Source organism: Prionailurus bengalensis, chromosome X (assembly GCF_016509475.1).
Source record: "Prionailurus bengalensis isolate Pbe53 chromosome X, Fcat_Pben_1.1_paternal_pri, whole genome shotgun sequence".
Lineage (NCBI taxonomy): Eukaryota > Metazoa > Chordata > Mammalia > Carnivora > Felidae > Prionailurus > Prionailurus bengalensis.
Genome location: NC_057361.1, coordinates 78326534 through 78345359, shown reverse-complemented (window position 1 = coordinate 78345359; position 18826 = coordinate 78326534). Strand labels below are relative to the sequence as shown.

At 35.6% G+C, this 18826-nt stretch overlaps 1 protein-coding gene across 1 annotated transcript in view; it reads right to left on the bottom strand.

The window, feature by feature from the left end:
* Positions 1 to 240: 240 nt before the first annotated feature.
* The window catches only part of DIAPH2 (diaphanous related formin 2), a 1001003-nt gene continuing 982417 nt past the window's right edge, over positions 241 to 18826 (bottom strand). Inside the window, exon 28 of the mRNA XM_043571351.1 lies at positions 241 to 5585. Within this exon, the coding sequence (XP_043427286.1) occupies positions 5521 to 5585 (65 nt within the window). The 3' untranslated portion in view covers positions 241 to 5520. The remainder of the gene's footprint in view (positions 5586 to 18826) is intronic.

Genomic DNA, 18826 nt, shown 5'->3' with positions numbered 1-18826 from the left:
AAGTTCTACATTTCTACACTACACTGGAAAGCAGTGCTAAAGAATACTTAAATAAAATCTTAGGATTCCCACAGGTATGTGTGTCTTTGAATATATACCATGATTTCCACCTGACCAGGTCCTTATAGAAACACTCTTGTATTTCTCTTCAGTTGAAGCTTCTAAAATGTTCTTACATCCTGTCTTTATACTTCAGTTTGTGCCTGTTCAGTCACCCTGAATATTAGCATAGGCAACACATTTGATGTATATCTTAACTTTATTTAATAAGTGAATATGCATTACGTATAGACTACAAGTTGTTCTTGGTCATGTAAAGAGACAGGTATCTATTCCAAAGCAAAATGAGAGCATGAATCCACAGTTCTCCTGCTGCTGAAATACTTCTTCTGGGTATCTTGGCATGGGCACAGTCTTCCTCAATACCCATTCAAAGCAGGCTTTGTTGTCACCTCTCCATTCAGCTGAGGGAATCACAATATCTAAAGTCAGCTTGAAAGAACCCTTCTGTATCAGAGGTAGTTTTATGCCTGCATTATAAATCATAGAAGACATTTGGTCAAAGAGTACATAAAAGGGGTAGGAGGGAAACACCAGAGTTCAGAGTTGGAACCAATTATTTTTTCAAACTAAGCATTGGCCATAGTAGCAAAAGTATCAACAAAATTTTAGAATAGCCTGTAAAACTGTTTAACATCAAAGCATGCATTAGGCTGTACAGACAATAGCTTTTAGAGGAAACCTTGAGTTTTGTGCAAGCACCAAGGATGCATTTTAAGAAGTGAAAAGCACATTTGTATGCAATGATTAGTGTAGTGAGCTAAATGATGGCTTCCCCAAAATATGTCCATGTCCTAGTTCCTAGAACCTGTGATGTTACATTATTTGGAAAAAGGGTCTTCACAGATGTAATTAAAATTATTTATATGAGGAGATTATTATGGATAAACCAGGTACGTCCTAAATGCTGCAGCAAGTGTTCTTATGAGAGAGAAGCAGAGGTAGGTTAGATACACAGAGGAAAAAGCAATGTGAAAACAGATCAAAGAGAGATTTGGACACAGCCAAGGAAAGAATGACAGTCACAAGAAACTGGAAGAGACTACCAACAGATTTTCTTCTGGAGCCTCCAGAGGGAGTACAGGGAGTACAAACCTACTAAGACCTCAGTTTAGGACTTTGGGCCCCTCAAATAATAAGAGAATAAACTTAAGTTATTTTAAGGTACCATGTTTTGTGTATTGTTACAGCAGCCACAGGAACACAATACAGATTTTGGTAACAGGAATTGAGGTACCCCTATAATGAATGACTAAACATGTGGAAGTAGCTTAGGAGGTGGATAATGGGTAGAGGCTGGAAGAATTGTGATGTATGTGATGGAAAAAAAAACATACACTGTTGTTAGTAATATGAATGTTAAAAGTGCTTCTGGTGAGCTCAGAAGCAACTGAGGGACATTTTATTGGAAACCACAGGGAAGGTGATCCTTCTTATATAGTGGCAAAGAGCTTATCTGAATTGTTTCCGGCAGTTGTGTGGAAGGTAGAATTTGTAATGAACTTGAATATTTGGCTGAGGAGATTTCCAAGCAAAGTGTTGAAGGTAAGGCTTATTTTCGTCTTGAGCTCATAGTAAAATGCAAGAGGAAAAAGAGAAATTGATGAAATAACTATTAGGCAGAAAGGAACCAGCACATGATAATTCAGGTAATTTTGAGCCTGAATATTCAGATTGCAAAAGATGCTAAAATTAGGAGATTGTACTCTGGAGATAAAGCCAGCCTCTGGCTAGTGTTGAAGAGATGGCAGACTCATGGATCCACTCAACCATCTCAATAGAAGCCAAGAATAGAGATGGAATTATCCAGCAAAGGTCTGTGAGAACTCTTACCTCAATATTGAATCAATTTGACATACATGGGAGGCCCACAAACTTTTTGAGAATGTTATACTGGCTGAAACAGTTCTAGTTTTGCCTGAAAAGGATGGAGACATAACAAAATGACAGAAGGTTGTCAGACTACCAAAATTTTACAGGCAAGAAACAGGATGATAAAGCTGCAAACATGGGCTACCCTTCAATACATAAGGCCATTCCTAGAGCAGAACTGCAAGGTGCAGAGGCAGAGGCCCAAGCAGGGGAGCAGAGGCAGAAGTGCCAACCATGGGCACAGAGACAGAGACTTGATCCTTGGGCAAAGAGGCCAGAACTGCAGGCTTAAGGGGTGTAGTCCTGAAATAAGGAGGATTATTGTCAGGGCAAGAAACCTAAGGGGATTATGCCTGGCTGAAATTTGAAAGTTATCAGGCCATGTGACTTTTTTCAACTTTCCATTTTCTCTATTTTGGAATAGGAATGTCTATAACTATTGTCCTATGCTTGTCCCACCATTGTATTTTGGAAGCAGATAAGTTGTTTTTACAGTGTATGCTTTTTTTCCTCTATCACATACATCATAGTTCTTCTGGCCTCTACCCATCATTGACATTTGGATAGAAATTTTGCCCCAGGATTTTCACCTATACCTGATTTAGATGATCCAGATGATGAGATTTGGGACTATTGAACTCATGATGTTTGGATGAGATTTTAGACTTAGAGTTGATGCTATAATGGGTTGAGACTTTGGGGAATGTTGAGATGGGGTGAATATATTTTGCATATGGGACAAATATAAATTTGGGGGGACAAAGGGCAGACTGTAATGGGCTGGGGGTACCTCCAAAAAGATATGTCCACATCCTAACTCCCAGAACCTTTGAATGTTACTTATTTGGAAAAAGAGTCTTATAAGTGTAAATTAAGTTTAGGGTCTTCAGATGAAATTATCTTAGATTATTTGGGTGGGCCCTAAATTCTAACAAAAGCATCATTATAAAAGAAGCATAGGAAGATTAGATATGCAGAGGAGAAAGTGACGTGAATATGGAGCAGAGAGAGATGTAGCCATAACCCAGGGAAGGCCAGTAGCCACTATATGCTGGAAGAATCAGGGGAAGATTTTGCTCTGGAGACTTTGAGGCAGCATGGCCCTTCATTTTGGGCATCTTGTCATGGGGACCATGAGAGAATACATTTCTGGTGTGATGAGGCACGAATTTTATGGTAATTTGTTACCTTGCAGACAAAGGGCACTAATGTAACTAGTAAACATTTTAAGGATTTTGCAGTTTTAAAAATCATTCTGAAGAAAATCTGCATAAATTGGTGCTTCTCACTGTGGCAGTAATAAACCTAAAAAAGACTTTAGTGTAATTTGGTTCTATGCTAAAAATGTCACTATGTACTTTTGTTGGCTATAATTTTCAATCTAGAACAAAATTGCAAATGGCTAAAGCAGGACTATTATAAATCTGGGAAGCAAATCCTTCAACTCCATTATTGGAATTTCACAAAAGACCCTAAAAGGTTCCATACTGTTTGTGAAAACCATGTGCCATTTCTCGAAATACAAATATATATCAATAATAGTATTTCATTTACTCTTTTCACAAACTAAAAAATAAGGCAAGTTCACATCTGGAAAAAGTAATACACATCAGTATTTCTACTTCGACCATCTTGATGATATGACATGGCAAATGCCACTAAATTTTAGTCAGGTTAATATTTCAAAATATCATTTTCCTACAGCCTGAAAAGCTATCAAAAGACCCAGGTCAGAACATAAAGATTTCAGAAAAGACTTTGTGAAGTAAAAAATACATACATTAATTATTTGCAAAATTTGTAAATCTTTGTTGTTGTTATGAAACAGCATATGAAATTGATATTCCCCTTAAACTTATTTGTGTATGCATTTGTGCGTGATTTAAAGATAGGATGAAATTGTAAAATCTCAGATACTGTCATTCATTTTGATTTCTCTATTGTAGCAGCTTCAGAGAATTTTAAAATGTAATACCCACGTAAGAACCCACACAAGAATGCACTGGAGGAAAAGGTAGCAGTTTGAATAAGTATACATCTCTATATAAAGGAAACTGTGAATTATTGGTCACTTGTTTACATTATTTCAAAAGGTGACTTGCCAAGCCAGTCACTTATTCTTTCTGAATGTCTATAATGTGCTTTGAAGAAGTAGAAATAGGATTTTCTATATAAGAAATATACATATAAGAATTTTTTTTACAGTAATCACAATCATCTGCATGGATTAGTCTTGAAATTACACTCCAGAGAAATTATACCATATTATTTCAATTCATATTTTAAAGTAACAGACAAGTTAGGTGTAACTTCTATTCCTTCATCTATTTAAGAAAAATGTAGAACCTGTTTTTCCTCCTAGGATTGTTTTGGCAGTGTCATTGTAATTTGTTAATATAATGTTAAGTAAGTATGATGATGTTTAAAAAGTTCAATTAGTCACTGGGATGTGGAATTATTGTAGCAGTAGATATAAATATATACACATATATACACATACATACATATAATTTTTTACTTCTTCACACCACCAAGGCAGAATTGGAAAGGTGAGTAAGTAGAAAGGAAGATAAAACAGTTGAACTTTCAGACAGTTTTCTGCTGCCTACAGAGAGAAATCTTTTTCCTCTCAGGTCTTTTAGAACTTTATTCCCTGCTTTCAAGGGGGTCATGAGAGAAAGAAGCAATAGAGAGAAGAAATAAACCACAGAGAATAGGAATCAATATTTACCTTTTAAAAATCTAAATAAAGGTGATAGAATTTTAAGGTTCATCTCAGAATAAACATTAAAATGTGAGGTTTTCTCAAAAATAGCCATATAAAGTATTTCTATAAAGTAGATATATGTGCATAATTAGAAAATACCTATTTAAATAAAGTTTAAATCACTTTCTCTAACTGCTTCTGTTAAACTCTGGTTTATTTTTAGCAATAAGTGCCTGTAACATCATGTTGAAACTCTAGATTAATGATAAGTTTAATTTCAGCCAAAGCAGATGAATCCATCATCTTTCGCTTGAGATAAGATTTGAAACAAATTCATGGGGTTGAAGCAGCAATTTTTTTTGAGTTTCCAAAATGGTTTCTCTAGCACAGTGTGCAATATTAGCTAGTGTCTCTTCAAATTGTTAACATACATATTTTCATTGGCCTGTTCTTTTTCCATGTAACAGGAATCAGAAGCAGACACTGAATAATTCTTTCTATTCCTTTCATTTCCATTTTTTTTGGAGGGGGTGACCTGTAAATTTGAGCAACATTGTAATTTTTTGACAGGGTGACTGTTTCTGAACTTTTTACCCTTTTCATCATTACCATCAGGTCACACACAATAACAAACAATACACATCTTTACACTAAAATGGAACACATATTTTATAATCTTTGTAATTGTGTTTGGTTTAGTATAATTGTGAGAGGAGTATTGCAATAGCTTTCCAGATACATGCTACTTCACCCAGCTAAGCTTGATCTTTGCAGAAATGTACGTATTTTCTCTCTATCCCTTGAGTGGATGTTTTGTTCTTCTCAAAATTTATGATTTTGTTTACTTATGATTTTGTTTTCATATTCTTTGGCATCAGGAATCACTTAGACGAGATAGTTCCATTGTGGCGAGAGCGTGACCTTTCCAAAGGTACTCGGCTATTATCTGTAAGACAAAGAGAAAGAGAACCAAAAACACAGTGAGCGGTAGATCTTGCCTATTACACAAAGTTGGGTCAGGAGAGGTTTTCAAATAGTCCTGAATCACTTCAAATGAATATGTAAATAAGTAACAAGGAGCCCAGATCTGAGGCAGTCATGCTGCAGCTCTTGGGCTGAGTTCAAGAGTCTTGCAATCAGCAATAAATAACTTTTATTGATAAGTGAAGTCAGAGTGATGAAAGAAATGGAAGCACTCTCTCAAGCACAGTCCACTTGGAAATTTCAGGTGACAACAAAATTCCTTGGTAAAGATGTCAAATTGAAAGGATCTATGTACAGTGCCTTTTGTTGTAAAGCACTTCAATTCCCCATGAGTTTTAAATCTGTATGTTTTCTATCTCTATAGGATACCAGGGCAGGCAGAGTATAAAAGAGTTTTTATTTTTTAACAATGATTGCAGTATATGGCAATCAAACCAACTCCTGAGTCTTTGCCTGATTGTATGATGCAAACATATTCAATTATATAGTCATTATGGGATTGAATAATGAATAGGTTCTATTCTCCACACCCATCACAGGAAGAATAACCACTGTAGAGATAACTGTTGGCACAAAGCTTGGGAAGCAAAGTTTAAAAGCATCAATAGTTGGTCAAAAATAGTTTTAGCTCTAATAGAAGAAAAGGTTTACAGCTCTGCATTGTGATGATCACTACTACATTATTATCACCTCTGTTTTATGCTCAGCTTAAAATCAATTGATGTGGGTGAAAATCCTTTCCTGACAAAAACATAATATACTTAGATTTTCTATTTCAAATGAGACTAGGTCCCTAGAAATAATGACAACCACTAGCACTTACATAAATGCTAAAACTTTACACTTGTTAATTTGCTAATTCACACAACATCCCTGGGAGGTAAGTCTATTTCATTCTATCCTATTATTTCTGTTTTACTGATGAAAGTTACACACCAAATCAATGGCATGACGGGGGATTATAATGCAAAGTTAATGCCTAAATGTCAGTACTGCTTTATTTAGAGGCAGATGTTGGGGCCTCCAAAGTTATTATTATGAAATGATGCCCAAGGAACACATCCATCCTGCCTGTCCCATGGAGAGGATGGACTATAAGAAGTGCTGAGATTTTGCTATGGTACTTTACTCCTCTGTCTCTTGACTGATTCCCAGTTGTCTGTAGTCAGTACACAAAACAAAGCTAATTGGCCTCCATGACCTTGGCCTTGTTAACACCAATGACTGCACTGAGCCAACTGGCCTTAATCTTAAAATTCCTTATTATGCAATAATATCACTGAGATGTGAGAAAGAAAGGCATTTTTTCTATTCAGAGATGTAACTGAGTGAAGGATTATTTGGGGATCCTTTTAAAGATACCATTTTAAAAAGCCATTATTTAGTTTATGATATAGATCACAATTCAGCAAAAAAAATGTGAAGATAACATTCCTAGATAAAGGGCTTATTATTTAGATGTCACTGGTTTGCATACAGATTGGTTTGGGACTTAGAAAACATTTAAATATGAGATTATAATACAATGATTACCAATACTTTGCTAGCATTTAAACATTCAGTGTTAAAAGCTATCAGATATAAGAATGATGGTACCATTCACAGAGGATTGTCCCAGCTCAAAAAAGGGCTTGTGCCTTGGTTGTACTACACTCTAAGGTCAACTGGCATCTGCACTCACTCCAGGAGTGACAATAGCATCCCATACCACCACTCACAGCCCACTGGATTTAAGACAAGTACCACATTCAAAAACAAGTCTCACAGCATTACATAATGTGGTGTCAAGATTCACTTATTGGTAGCATTTGGCATGAGAAAATAAACTTTCAGGTGAAAATAAGCTCAGGAAAAGACATTGAAGCTTTTGGAAGACAGGATAAACACTGGTTCAGGGCCCAAATCTAGCTCTTGGCATGCGCAAGAGAGAATTATTCTACATTTCCTCCTCCCTTCTCTGTCTCTCTCATATATATTTTTTTGGTACCTAATTGATTCCTATGTTAATTATATAATTATAAGAGGAAGCAATTCTGAAAAGTTTACCACATATTTTTGAAATATCAATGTACAACCTTGTTTATGGGGAAAAATGCCATTAGAAACAATGGAAGCAATGGCTAATCTGGATTTTGTGATCTAATTATAATTTTCTGCATTTATATTAAAACTATTTTAGGTGCAAAATATATATACTCTAGATTTTATGGATGAGGCAGAAATGCAACTGAGAAGATAACATGTTTATAAATAAATATGACATGAATATATTCATAACTTTTCACACTCTAATAGCTTACAATATAATGATAAAAACTTTTCATGCTCAAATTCATGCCCTTTTTGAGGCACATATTGAGAAGCAATGAATTTTTTGAAATAAAAATTTTATAATTATAATATTAAATACTAATAAGAAAAAATCTGGCATGACCCTCATAAGGTCAGGGCACATAGTTAATACCAAATTTATGAGAAAGCAAAGGTTACATATTATTGCTGTCATAGGTGATAAAGTAATTTTGGTGATTGTGAGAGTGATTATACTTCCTATTTGGAGACATAGGAGGAGGAAGTGGACGCCCATGTGATGATTTGAGAATTCCAGGAGACCCAGACTAAACCAAATTCACTTCTCTAACTAGTCTTATTCTCTCAACACTACTGATACTAGAATAATTTAGATGGCGAAATAGGGACCTCTCCTCCAAAAAAGTCAATAATTTAAAACATATGTATTCACCTGAGATGATGTGGAAAACTTTGTTAACAAGTATTGGCTACCCTTTCCAATTTGTGTATTGTCTTTTTGGAAACCAAAGAAAGGAAGAAGGGGAGAGGCATCTGTCTATGTTTGTATACTTATTTGGGATATTGTACAATGAGATACAGGAAAACACACTTTATTAGAGGATGGGGGTGACATTATTTGTCATAATATTTCTGTCTTCATTTTATTAATGCAAGAGGTAACATATAATAGTGAATAAGAAAGCCTACAGCATCTAATATATCCTCATGATTTAAGAATTCATGAAGAAATTCTATTGTTTATAAAAACCAACAATTAATGGAGAAGTAAAGCCTGAGATGTCAATACAAGATGTACCTTCCAAATCCATCACAGTTGGGTATCCTCTTTGATCATCAAAGGCTTGTCTTTGAAATATGCCCCATGTGAAGGTGAAAAGATTCTGATATTACAGAGAGTGACCTGGTCATAGTGTGAATTTGGAGACAGCTATAGTTATATAAAAATGTGCATTCTATGGAGGAAGGGTGATCAAAACTAAAACACTATTCTAATCTGTCACCAAAAGATAATATGAATACATGGACCAGCTTGCCATACTTCTGCACATTCTAAGTACCAGGTTAATCAGTTCAAACCAATGTCAAGATGTATCCAGTCATAAAAGCAACAATATTTATGCTATTTATGAGTGCAAATTGATTTGACATTCATCTCAAAACCTTCCCTACTTAGTCCTACAGTGAATGGATTAAACCCATTACTGTATTGATGTAAAGTCCAAACCCTTTGTGATGCAGCAAAGGCAGTCCTAAGAGGAAAGTACATTGTAATTTAGTCCTATCTCAAAAAGGCCTGAATACAAATATACAAATAGACAACATAACTTACACCTAAGGGAGCTATAGAAGGAGCAGCAAATAAAGCTCAGAGCAAGCAGAAGAAGGGAAATAATAAGGTTTAGAGCAGAAATAAATGATATAGAAACAAAAAAAAAAGCACTAGAATAGATCAATGAAACTAAAAGCTGATTTTTTGAAAGAATAAACAAAATTGACAAGCCCCTAGCCAGACTTACCAAAAAGAAAAGAGAAGGGACCCAAATAGATAAAATCATGCATGAAAGAGGAGAGGTCACAACCAGTACCACAGAAATACAGTCAATTATAAGAGAAAACTGTGAAAAATTATATGCCAACAAACTGGACAATCTGGAAAATAGACAAATTCCTAGACACTAACACACTATCACAACTCAAACAGGAATAGAAAATTTGAACAGGCCCATAAACAGCAAAGAAATTGAACCAGTTATCAAAAATCTCCCAACAAATAAGAGTCCTGGGCAAGATGGTTTCCCAGAGGAATTCTACCAGCATTTTAAAGAGCAGTTAACACCTATTCTCTTGAAGCTGCTCCAAAAAATAGAAATGGAAGGAAAATTTCCAAACTCATTCTATGAAGCCAACATTACCTTGATTTCAGAACCAAAGACCCCACTAAAAAGGAGAATTATAGGCTAATATCCCTTATGAATATAGATGCAAAAACTCTCAACAAGATACTAGCAAATCAAATTCAACAGCATATTAGAAGAATTATTCAAAATGATCAAGTGGGATTTATTCTTGGGCTACAGGGTAGTTCAATATTCACAAATCAATGTGATATACCACATTAATAAAAGAAAGGATAAGAACCATATGATACTTTCAATAGATGCAGAAAAAGCACATGAGGAAATACAGTATCCTTTTCTGATAAAAACCTTAATGAAAGTAGGGATAGGAAGAACATACCTTGACATCATAAAACCATATACAAAAATCCCACAGCTAATATCACCCACAATGGGGAAAAACTGAGAGCTTTCCTGCTAATGTTAGGAACATGACAGGGATGTCCACTCTCCCCACTGTTGTTCAACATAGTATTGGAAGTCTTAGCCTGAGTAATCAGACAACAAAAAGAAATAAAAGGCATAAGAAGAAGAAGTCAAACTTTCACTCTTCACAGATAACATGATATTCTACACAGAAAACCTGAAAGACTCTGGCAAAAAACTGTTAGAACTGACATGTGAATTCAGCAAAGTTGCAGGATATAAAATCAATGTACAGAAATCAGTTGCATTTCTATACACCAATAATGAAGCAGCAGAAAGAGAAACCAAGGTATAGATCCCATTTGCAGTTGTACCAAAACCCATAAGATACCTAGGAATAGACCTAACCAAATAGGTAAAAGATCTATACACTGAAAACTATAGAAAACTTATGAAAGAAATTGAAAAAGACACAAAGAAATGGAAAATCATTCCATGCTCATGGATTGGAAGAACAAATATTGTTAAAATGTCTATGCTACTCAAAGTAATGTACACATCCAATGCAATACCTATCAAAATAAAACCAGCATTCTTCACAGAGCTAGAGCAAAAAATACTAAAATTTGTATGGAACCACAAAAGATCCTGAGTAGCCAAATTAATGTTGAAAAAGAAAACCATAGCTGGAGGCATCACAATTCTGGACTTCAAGCTGTATTACAAAGCTGTATTTATCAAGACAATGTGGTACTGGCACAAAAACAGACATATAGATCAATGGAACTGAATAGAGAACCCAGAAATGGACACACAAATGTATGGCCAACTAATCTTTGACAAAGCAGGAAAGAATATCCAATGGAAAAAAAACGACAGTCTCTTTAGCAAATGGTGCTTGGAAAACTGCACAGAGACATGCAGAAGAATGAAACTGGACCACTTTCTTACACCATAAACAGAAATAAACACAAAATAGATGAAAGACCTAAATGTGAGACAGGAAACCATCAAAATCCTAGAGGAGAAAACAGGCAGCAACCTCTTCAACCTTGGCTGCAGCAACTTTTTACCAGTTGTGCCTCTGGAGGCAAGGAAAATAAAAGTAAAAAATGAATTATTGGGACATCAAGATAAAAAGCTTCTGAACAGTGAAGGAAACAATCAACAAAAGCCAACCAACAAAATGGGAAAAGATATTAGCAAATGACATATCTGATAAAGGGTTAGTATTCAAAATCTATAAAGAACTTACCAAACTCAACACTCAAAAAGCAAATAATCCAGTGAAGAAATGGGCGGAAAACATGAATAGACACTTTTTCCAAAGAAGACATCCAGGTGGCTAATAGACATAGGAAAAGATGCTCAAGATCTCTCATTATCAGGGAAAAATATAAATCAAAACCACGATGAGATGCCACCTCACACCTGTCAGGATGGCTAATTTAATAATTTGGGAAACAACAGATTCTGGTGAGGATATGGAGAAAGGGTAACACTTTTGCACTGTTGGTGGTAATGCAAACCAGTGCAGCCACTCTGGAGAACAGTATGGAGGTTCCTCAAAAAAATTAAAAATAGAACTACCTACAACTCAGCAATTACACTACTAGGTATTTATCCAAAGGATACAAAAATGCTGATTTGAGGAGGCACATGCACCCCAAGGTTTATACAGCACTATCAACAATATCCAAATTATGGAAAGAGCCCAAATGTCCATCAACTGATGAATGGATAAAGAAGATGAGGTATATATATATACAATGGAATACTACTCAGTCTTCAAAAGGAATGAAATCTTGCACTTGCAACATGGATGGAACAAAGTGTATTATGCTAAGTGACATAAGTCAGTCAGAGAAAGACAAATATCACATGATTTTACTAATATGTGGAATTTAAGAAACACAACAAATGAACATAGGGAAGGGAAAGGAAGGAAAAATAGATAAAAAACAGAGAGGGAGGCACACCATAAGAGACTCTTTTTTTTTTCAACGTTTATTTATTTTGGGGACAGAGAGAGACAGAGCATGAACGGGGGAGGGGCAGAGAGAGAGGGAGACACAGAATCGGAAACAGGCTCCAGGCTCTGAGCCATCAGCCCAGAGCCCGACGCGGGGCTCGAACTCACGGACCGCGAGATCGTGACCTGGCTGAAGTCGGACGCTTAACCGACTGCGCCACCCAGGCGCCCCAAGAGACTCTTAAATACAGAGACAAACAGGGTTGCTGGAGGGAGGTGGGTGGGGGATGGGCTAAATGGGTGATGGGCATTAAAGAGGACAGTTGTTGGGATGAGTACTGAGTGTTATATGTAAGTGATGTATCACTGGGCTCTACTTCTGAAACCAATACTACACTATATGTTAACTAACTTGAATTTAACTAAATTAAAAATAAAATAAAATAAAATAAAAACCATCCATGCAACAATTTATTCAGCAACTATGTATAAGGCACATCATCATCCATAAAGTACCTGAATATTCCAAAGGCTCAGACTAATAGCTAGACTTGCATCACTAACTTCCTTCTTATCGAAAACTTTGTCAAATGAAGTAACTGAGGAATAAGCATATCATAGATAAAACTTAACCAAACATGAAGTGAGATGGACCAAAGTACTCAAGCCTATGGTATGTAACCTCAGAATGTACAATTAATCCTCAAAGTGAGTGTATGCCAAAGGTCAAGGATATATCTAGTATATTTCATGAGTAGGACAAGTTGAGATAGAAAACTGATAAAAGGCCACGTCCATTAATAATTTCTCCTCATATTAGGGGTCCATCTGTCATCTATGGAAGAACAGTTTCCATCCTGGTATTCATAGGCCTGTAGATGTATCAATGTTAACCTAACATAATGCACTTTACCTTCCTAGCAGGGTACACAAAATAAATGTGTCTGGTATGTACTGTATTACAAAATATCCAGTTTTAATTGCAAGAAAACAAAGTAAAAGAAAACCTGTGTGATTTACTGTGGACTTTGTTTTCTGCAAAGCTCTTCAAAAGTAATGGTGTAGCAGATCAGTGCTACCCATAAGTGGGTAGGCATTGTTTCCAACAAAAAGAGGACTGGGTTTATGTGATGTAGGCTAAGAAAAACAGCAAAACTAAAGATGCTTCAGGAAATGTCTATTGAGTAGCTGTTTGCTTTTCAAACACTGATGACATAATTTATTTTAGACTGTTATAGTGAAACTGTCTCATATAAACTTACATTTTCTCCCTTTTATCCCTTGATTCCAAAAATGTTTTATGTCTTCATGGTTTGGGGGATCCTATATTGATAAAGCTTCATACTTGCTAGAAATGACTGGAAGGTAGCAGCTGAATTAGGCTTGGGAATAATCTCTTCATGGAGGACAGCCAATTATTTGACCAGATTTGTTCTCTTCACTCTTACCAGAATAGTGTCTTTAAAATGCATACATATGTTGAGCTCAAACTATATGTGCAATTTGGTATTGCTTTCATTTAATATTTTATTGTAGAAATTTTCCATGTCATTAAATTCCTGAAACATGATATTGAAAACATAATTTTTAATGGCAACATACTCTTCTTTTTATATTATATATCACAATTTGGTTAACCATTTATCTACTGCTGGACATTTAAGTTGCCCCCATTTTTTTCTATTCTAAAGGCCTCGCAATGAATATCCTTATATCTATCAGCATACAATATTATTACAATATTATTGACTACATTTCCTATGCTATATTTTTCTTCCCCATGACTTGTTTATCTTATAACTGGAAGTGTGTACCTCTTAGTACTCTTCTCTATTTTTCCCATCTCCCTATCAGACTCCCCTCTGGCAACTACCAGTTTGTTCTCTGTATGTATGAGTCTGTTTCTATTTCTTGTTTATTCATTTGTTTTGTTTTTTAGATTCCACATCTAATAAAATCACATGGTATTTGTCTTTTTCTGCCTGACTTATTTCACTGAGTGTAATACTCTCTAGGTCCATCTATGTTGTCACAAATGGCAGGATCTCATTCTTTTTATGGTTAATATTCCATTATATGTGTGTGTGTGTGTGTGTGTGTGTGTGTACATCTTTTTCCATTTGTCAACTGATGCACACTTAGGTCTCTTCCATATCTTGGTTATTGTAAATAATGCTGCAATAAATATAGGGGTTTATCTCTTTCCAAATTAGTGTTTTCTTTTTCCTTGAATACTCAGTAGTGAAATTACTGACCTGTATGGTACTTACAAATCGAGACCACAATGTGATATAACCTAGCATCAGTCACTAGTATAAAAAAGACAAGGGATACCAAGTGTTCGCGAGGATGTGAGAAAAGGGAACCCTTGTGCACTGTTGGTGGAAATGTAAATTGTAATAGCCACTGTGGAAGACAGTATGGAGGTTCCTTTAAAATGAAAAAAAAAATAACTGCCTATGTTTTCTCTTAGGAGTTTTATGGTTTCAGGTCTCACATTTATGCCTTTAATCTATTTTGACTTTATATTTGTTTATGGTGCAAGAAAGTAGTCCAGTTTCACTCTTTTGCATGTAGCTGTCCAGTGTTCCCAGCACCATTTTTGAAGAGACTTTTTTTTTCATTACATATTCTTGCATCCTTTGTCATAGGTTAATTGACCATATAAGTGTGGGTATATTTCTGAGCTCTCTATTCTGTTCTATTGATCTGGTGTCTATTTTTGTGACAGTGCAATACTGTTTTGATTAGCTTTGTAGTACAGTTTGAAATCTGGATTTGTGATACCTCCAGCTTCCTTTTTCTTTCTCAGGATTGCTGTGGCTATTTGAGATATTTTGTGGTTTCATACACATTTTAGTATTGTTTTTTCTGGTTCTGTGAAAAAAATGGTAACAGTTATTTGACAGAGATTGCATTGAATCTGTAAATTGCTCTGGAAAGTATCAACATTTAAAAAATATTGTTTCTTCCAATCCATGAGCATAGAATATCTTTCCATTTGTTTGTGTCATCTTCATTTTTCTTTCATCAATGTTTTATAGTTTTTGAAGTACAGATATTTCACTTTGGTTAAATTTATTCCTAGATGTTTATTCTGGTGCAGTTGTAAATGGGATTGTTTTCTTAATTTCTCTTTATTCTACTTTGTTATTACTGTATAGAATGCAACAGATTTCTGTATATTAATTTTGTATCCTATAACTTTATCAAATTTTTTATTATCTCATAGTTCTCTGATGGAATCTTTAGAATTATCTATATATAGTATCATGTAATCTGAAAATAATGAAAGTTTTAGTATGTACCTAAGTACATAAAGCAACCATTATCAGACATAAAGGGAGAAACTGAAAGTAGGTGCTATGTTGGGTGTATTGATACTTACAATTGTTATCTTTTCTTGCAGATTGACTGGTTTACCATTATGTAATGTCCATCTTTGTCTCTTCTTAGTCATGTTGTCTGATACAAGTATTGCTACCCCATTTTTTTTTTGCTTTCATTTGCATAGAAGATCTTTTTCTATCCCTTTACTTTAGTCTGTATGTGTCTTTAGGTCTGAAGTGAGTCTATTGTAGGTAGGATATAAATGATTTTTTAAAAATCCATTCCTTTATCCTATGTCTTTTGAATGGAGCATTTAGATCATTTATATTTAAAGTAATTATAGATAGTTATGTATGCCCTACTTATATATAGGTAGGTATGTCCTTTCGTTGTTTTCTCATTGTTTTTGTATTTCTTCTCTGTTCCTTTCTTCCCTTGTGATTGATGACTTTCTGTAGTCTTATGCTTGGATTCCTCTCTCTTTCTTTTTTGCATTTATTATAGGTTTTTGTGTAGCATGAGGTTCATTTATAACATCTTAAGTATATATCAGTCTGTATTAAGTTGTTGGTTAAGTTCAAACACATTCTAAAAGCACTACATTTTTACTTCCCCCCTCCATGTTTTATGTATATGATGTCATATTTTACATATTTTTGTGAGTCTCTTAACTAATGCTTTAGATAAAATTAATTTCACTACTTTTGTCTTTCAGCCTTTGTACTAGCTTTATAAGTGATTGATCTACTACCTTTACTAGATGTTTGCTGTCATTCATGACATTTTTACCTTTCATAATTTTCTTCTACTTATGGTCTTTTCTTTTCCTCTTAAAGAAGTCCTTTTAACATTTCTTGTAAGGCCAATCTAGTGGTGATGAAGTCTCCGTTTTGTTTGCCTGAGAAACTATCTCTTCTTCAATTCTGAATGATAACCTTGCCAGATAGAGTATTCTTGGTTGCAGGTGTTTTTTTTTTTTCCTTTCAGAACTTTGAATATATCATGCCATTCCCTTCTGACTTGCAAAGGTTTTGCTGAACAATCAGCTGACAGCCATATGGGGTTTCCTTTATATATAACTAGTTGCTTTTTCTTGCTGCTTTTAGAATTCTCTCTTTAATCTTTGATGTTTTAATTATTATATGTCTTGGTGTAGATATCTTTGGGTTCACCTTGTTTGGGGGTTCTCTGTGATTCTTGGACCTGGATGTCTGTTTCTTTCCCCAGGTAGGAAAATTTTCATTTATTATTCCTTCAAATAAGTTTTCTGTTCCTTTTTCTCTCTAATATCCTTCTAGGACTCCTATAATGAAAATATTTGTTTACTTGATGTTGTCCCAGGGTTCCCTTAACCTTTCCTCATTTTTAAATTATTTTTTATTTTTGTTGTACAGCTTAGATGATTTCTATTACTCTTTCAGAACACTGATATCTTCTTCTGCATACTCCAATCAGCTGTTCATTCCCTCTAGTGTATTTTTCATTTTAGTTATTATATTCTTCAACTATGATTGTTTCTTTTTATATTTTCTATCTCATTACTGAAGTTCTCACTGAGTTCATCTACTCTACTCAAGTCCAGTGACCAACTTTAGGACCATTATTTTGAACTCTTTATTAGGTAGATTGCTTATCTCCATTTTGTGTAGTTTTTTTTTTTCTTTTTTGAAGTTTTGTCTTCTTCTTTCATTTGGAACATATTGCTCTATCTCCTCATTTTGACGTTCTGTGTCTGTTTCTATGAATTACACACAACAGCTATTTTTCCTAGTATTAAAGGAAGGGACTTGTGTAGGAACATCTCTGTGTGTGCCTGTCTGCTTTGGCTGGCTGGCTAGAGCTATAGTAGGCACTGAATGGGGATCTTAGGGAACTAAGTACCAGGGCCACCCTAGTGGGATGGCTATAGCTGTAGTGGACTGGGGGTCCCAGAGATCTCTACACAGAGGGCACATTGGTGGAGCAGCTGAAGCCAAAACAAGTGCTGGCTGGGGCTCCTGGGGTATTCCTCCAAGGGGGCACCCTGGCAAGATGATTTGAGCATAAGCAGGCATGGGCTACAGGGGCTTGAGATGCTCTGTCCAGGGGGCTCCCTGTCTGGATGGCGGGAGCTGAGGTGGGATGAGCTAGGTGGTCCTGGGGCACTCCATGCAGGGGATGCCCTGGTAGGATGGATGGAGCTCAGGTGGGCATAGGCCAGGATGACTTAGTGCAATGAATGCTGGGAGAGGGTGCTGGCTGGGAGGTCCTCAGCTACTCCATGCATGGGGTGTCCTGGCAGGTCTTCTGGAGCTGAACTGGGTGCAGGACTTCAGTGTCCTAGTATGTGCTTCAATGGGGCCACCTTAGGAGTATAACTAGGGCTGATGTGGGCTAGGGGCCCAGAATTCATTGAGGTGGGCAGTTGATTAGGGTGCCGGGATCTTGCTTCTGTCTGCACTATGAAAATGGAGAGGAAACAAACAATGACACTTGCTAGCAACTCTGACCCTGGAGAGCATTCCAGCAGCTTCCTTGTCATTTGTCAAATGCTGTAGGGTTGGTTCCTTTATATTCTAGTTTCCCTTTTAAACTTGAGCTTTTACTCTGTGTGCCAGGATGGAGGAATCTTCTCCCAGTCCCTCAGTACTATCCCTCACCACGCAGTTTACAGTATCAGGGGCAGGGTTCTCATGATTATCATGTCTCCATTTCACCTGCCATTCTCTATGTGGTACTTCTATCTTTTGTTGTGAAGAAGCTGTTCTGTCAGCTCTGAGTTTTTCTTCAGGAGGAATTGCTCTATATGTAGATGTAGATTCAGTGTGTATGTGCAGGAGATGAGTTCAGGGTCTTCCAACACCACCATTTTGGACTGGAACTCATTTTAATTTTTTTACATAGTTAAATCTATTGATCTGATTAACATTCAACTGTATCTCTTCTTGTTTTTTAAGGTTTGATTTGTTTTTACATTTGTCTATTTAAATGACCTAGAATTAATTTTGTTGTACAATGCCAGGTAAGTTTCCACACTGATTTCTTTTCTTTTCTTGCAAAGAGAACATGGGCTGTCCCTTTGTTGAGAAATCATGAATGTTTACACTGATTCATGATTCCTCTTTTCATGTTAAATTATCTATACTAGGATACATTTCTGTTTCATTGACCTAAGCATCTTTCCAACTATGTTTGTGCCAATACCTTCTGATTTCATTCATAATATGTTTTGATATGTCAAGGAGATAATCTCTCATAATTTATATTTTCATTTAAAACATGTATTTTTAGGAAAAATTTTGGAACTCTATATTATGCTATAATCACAAAACATCTTGAAAACAA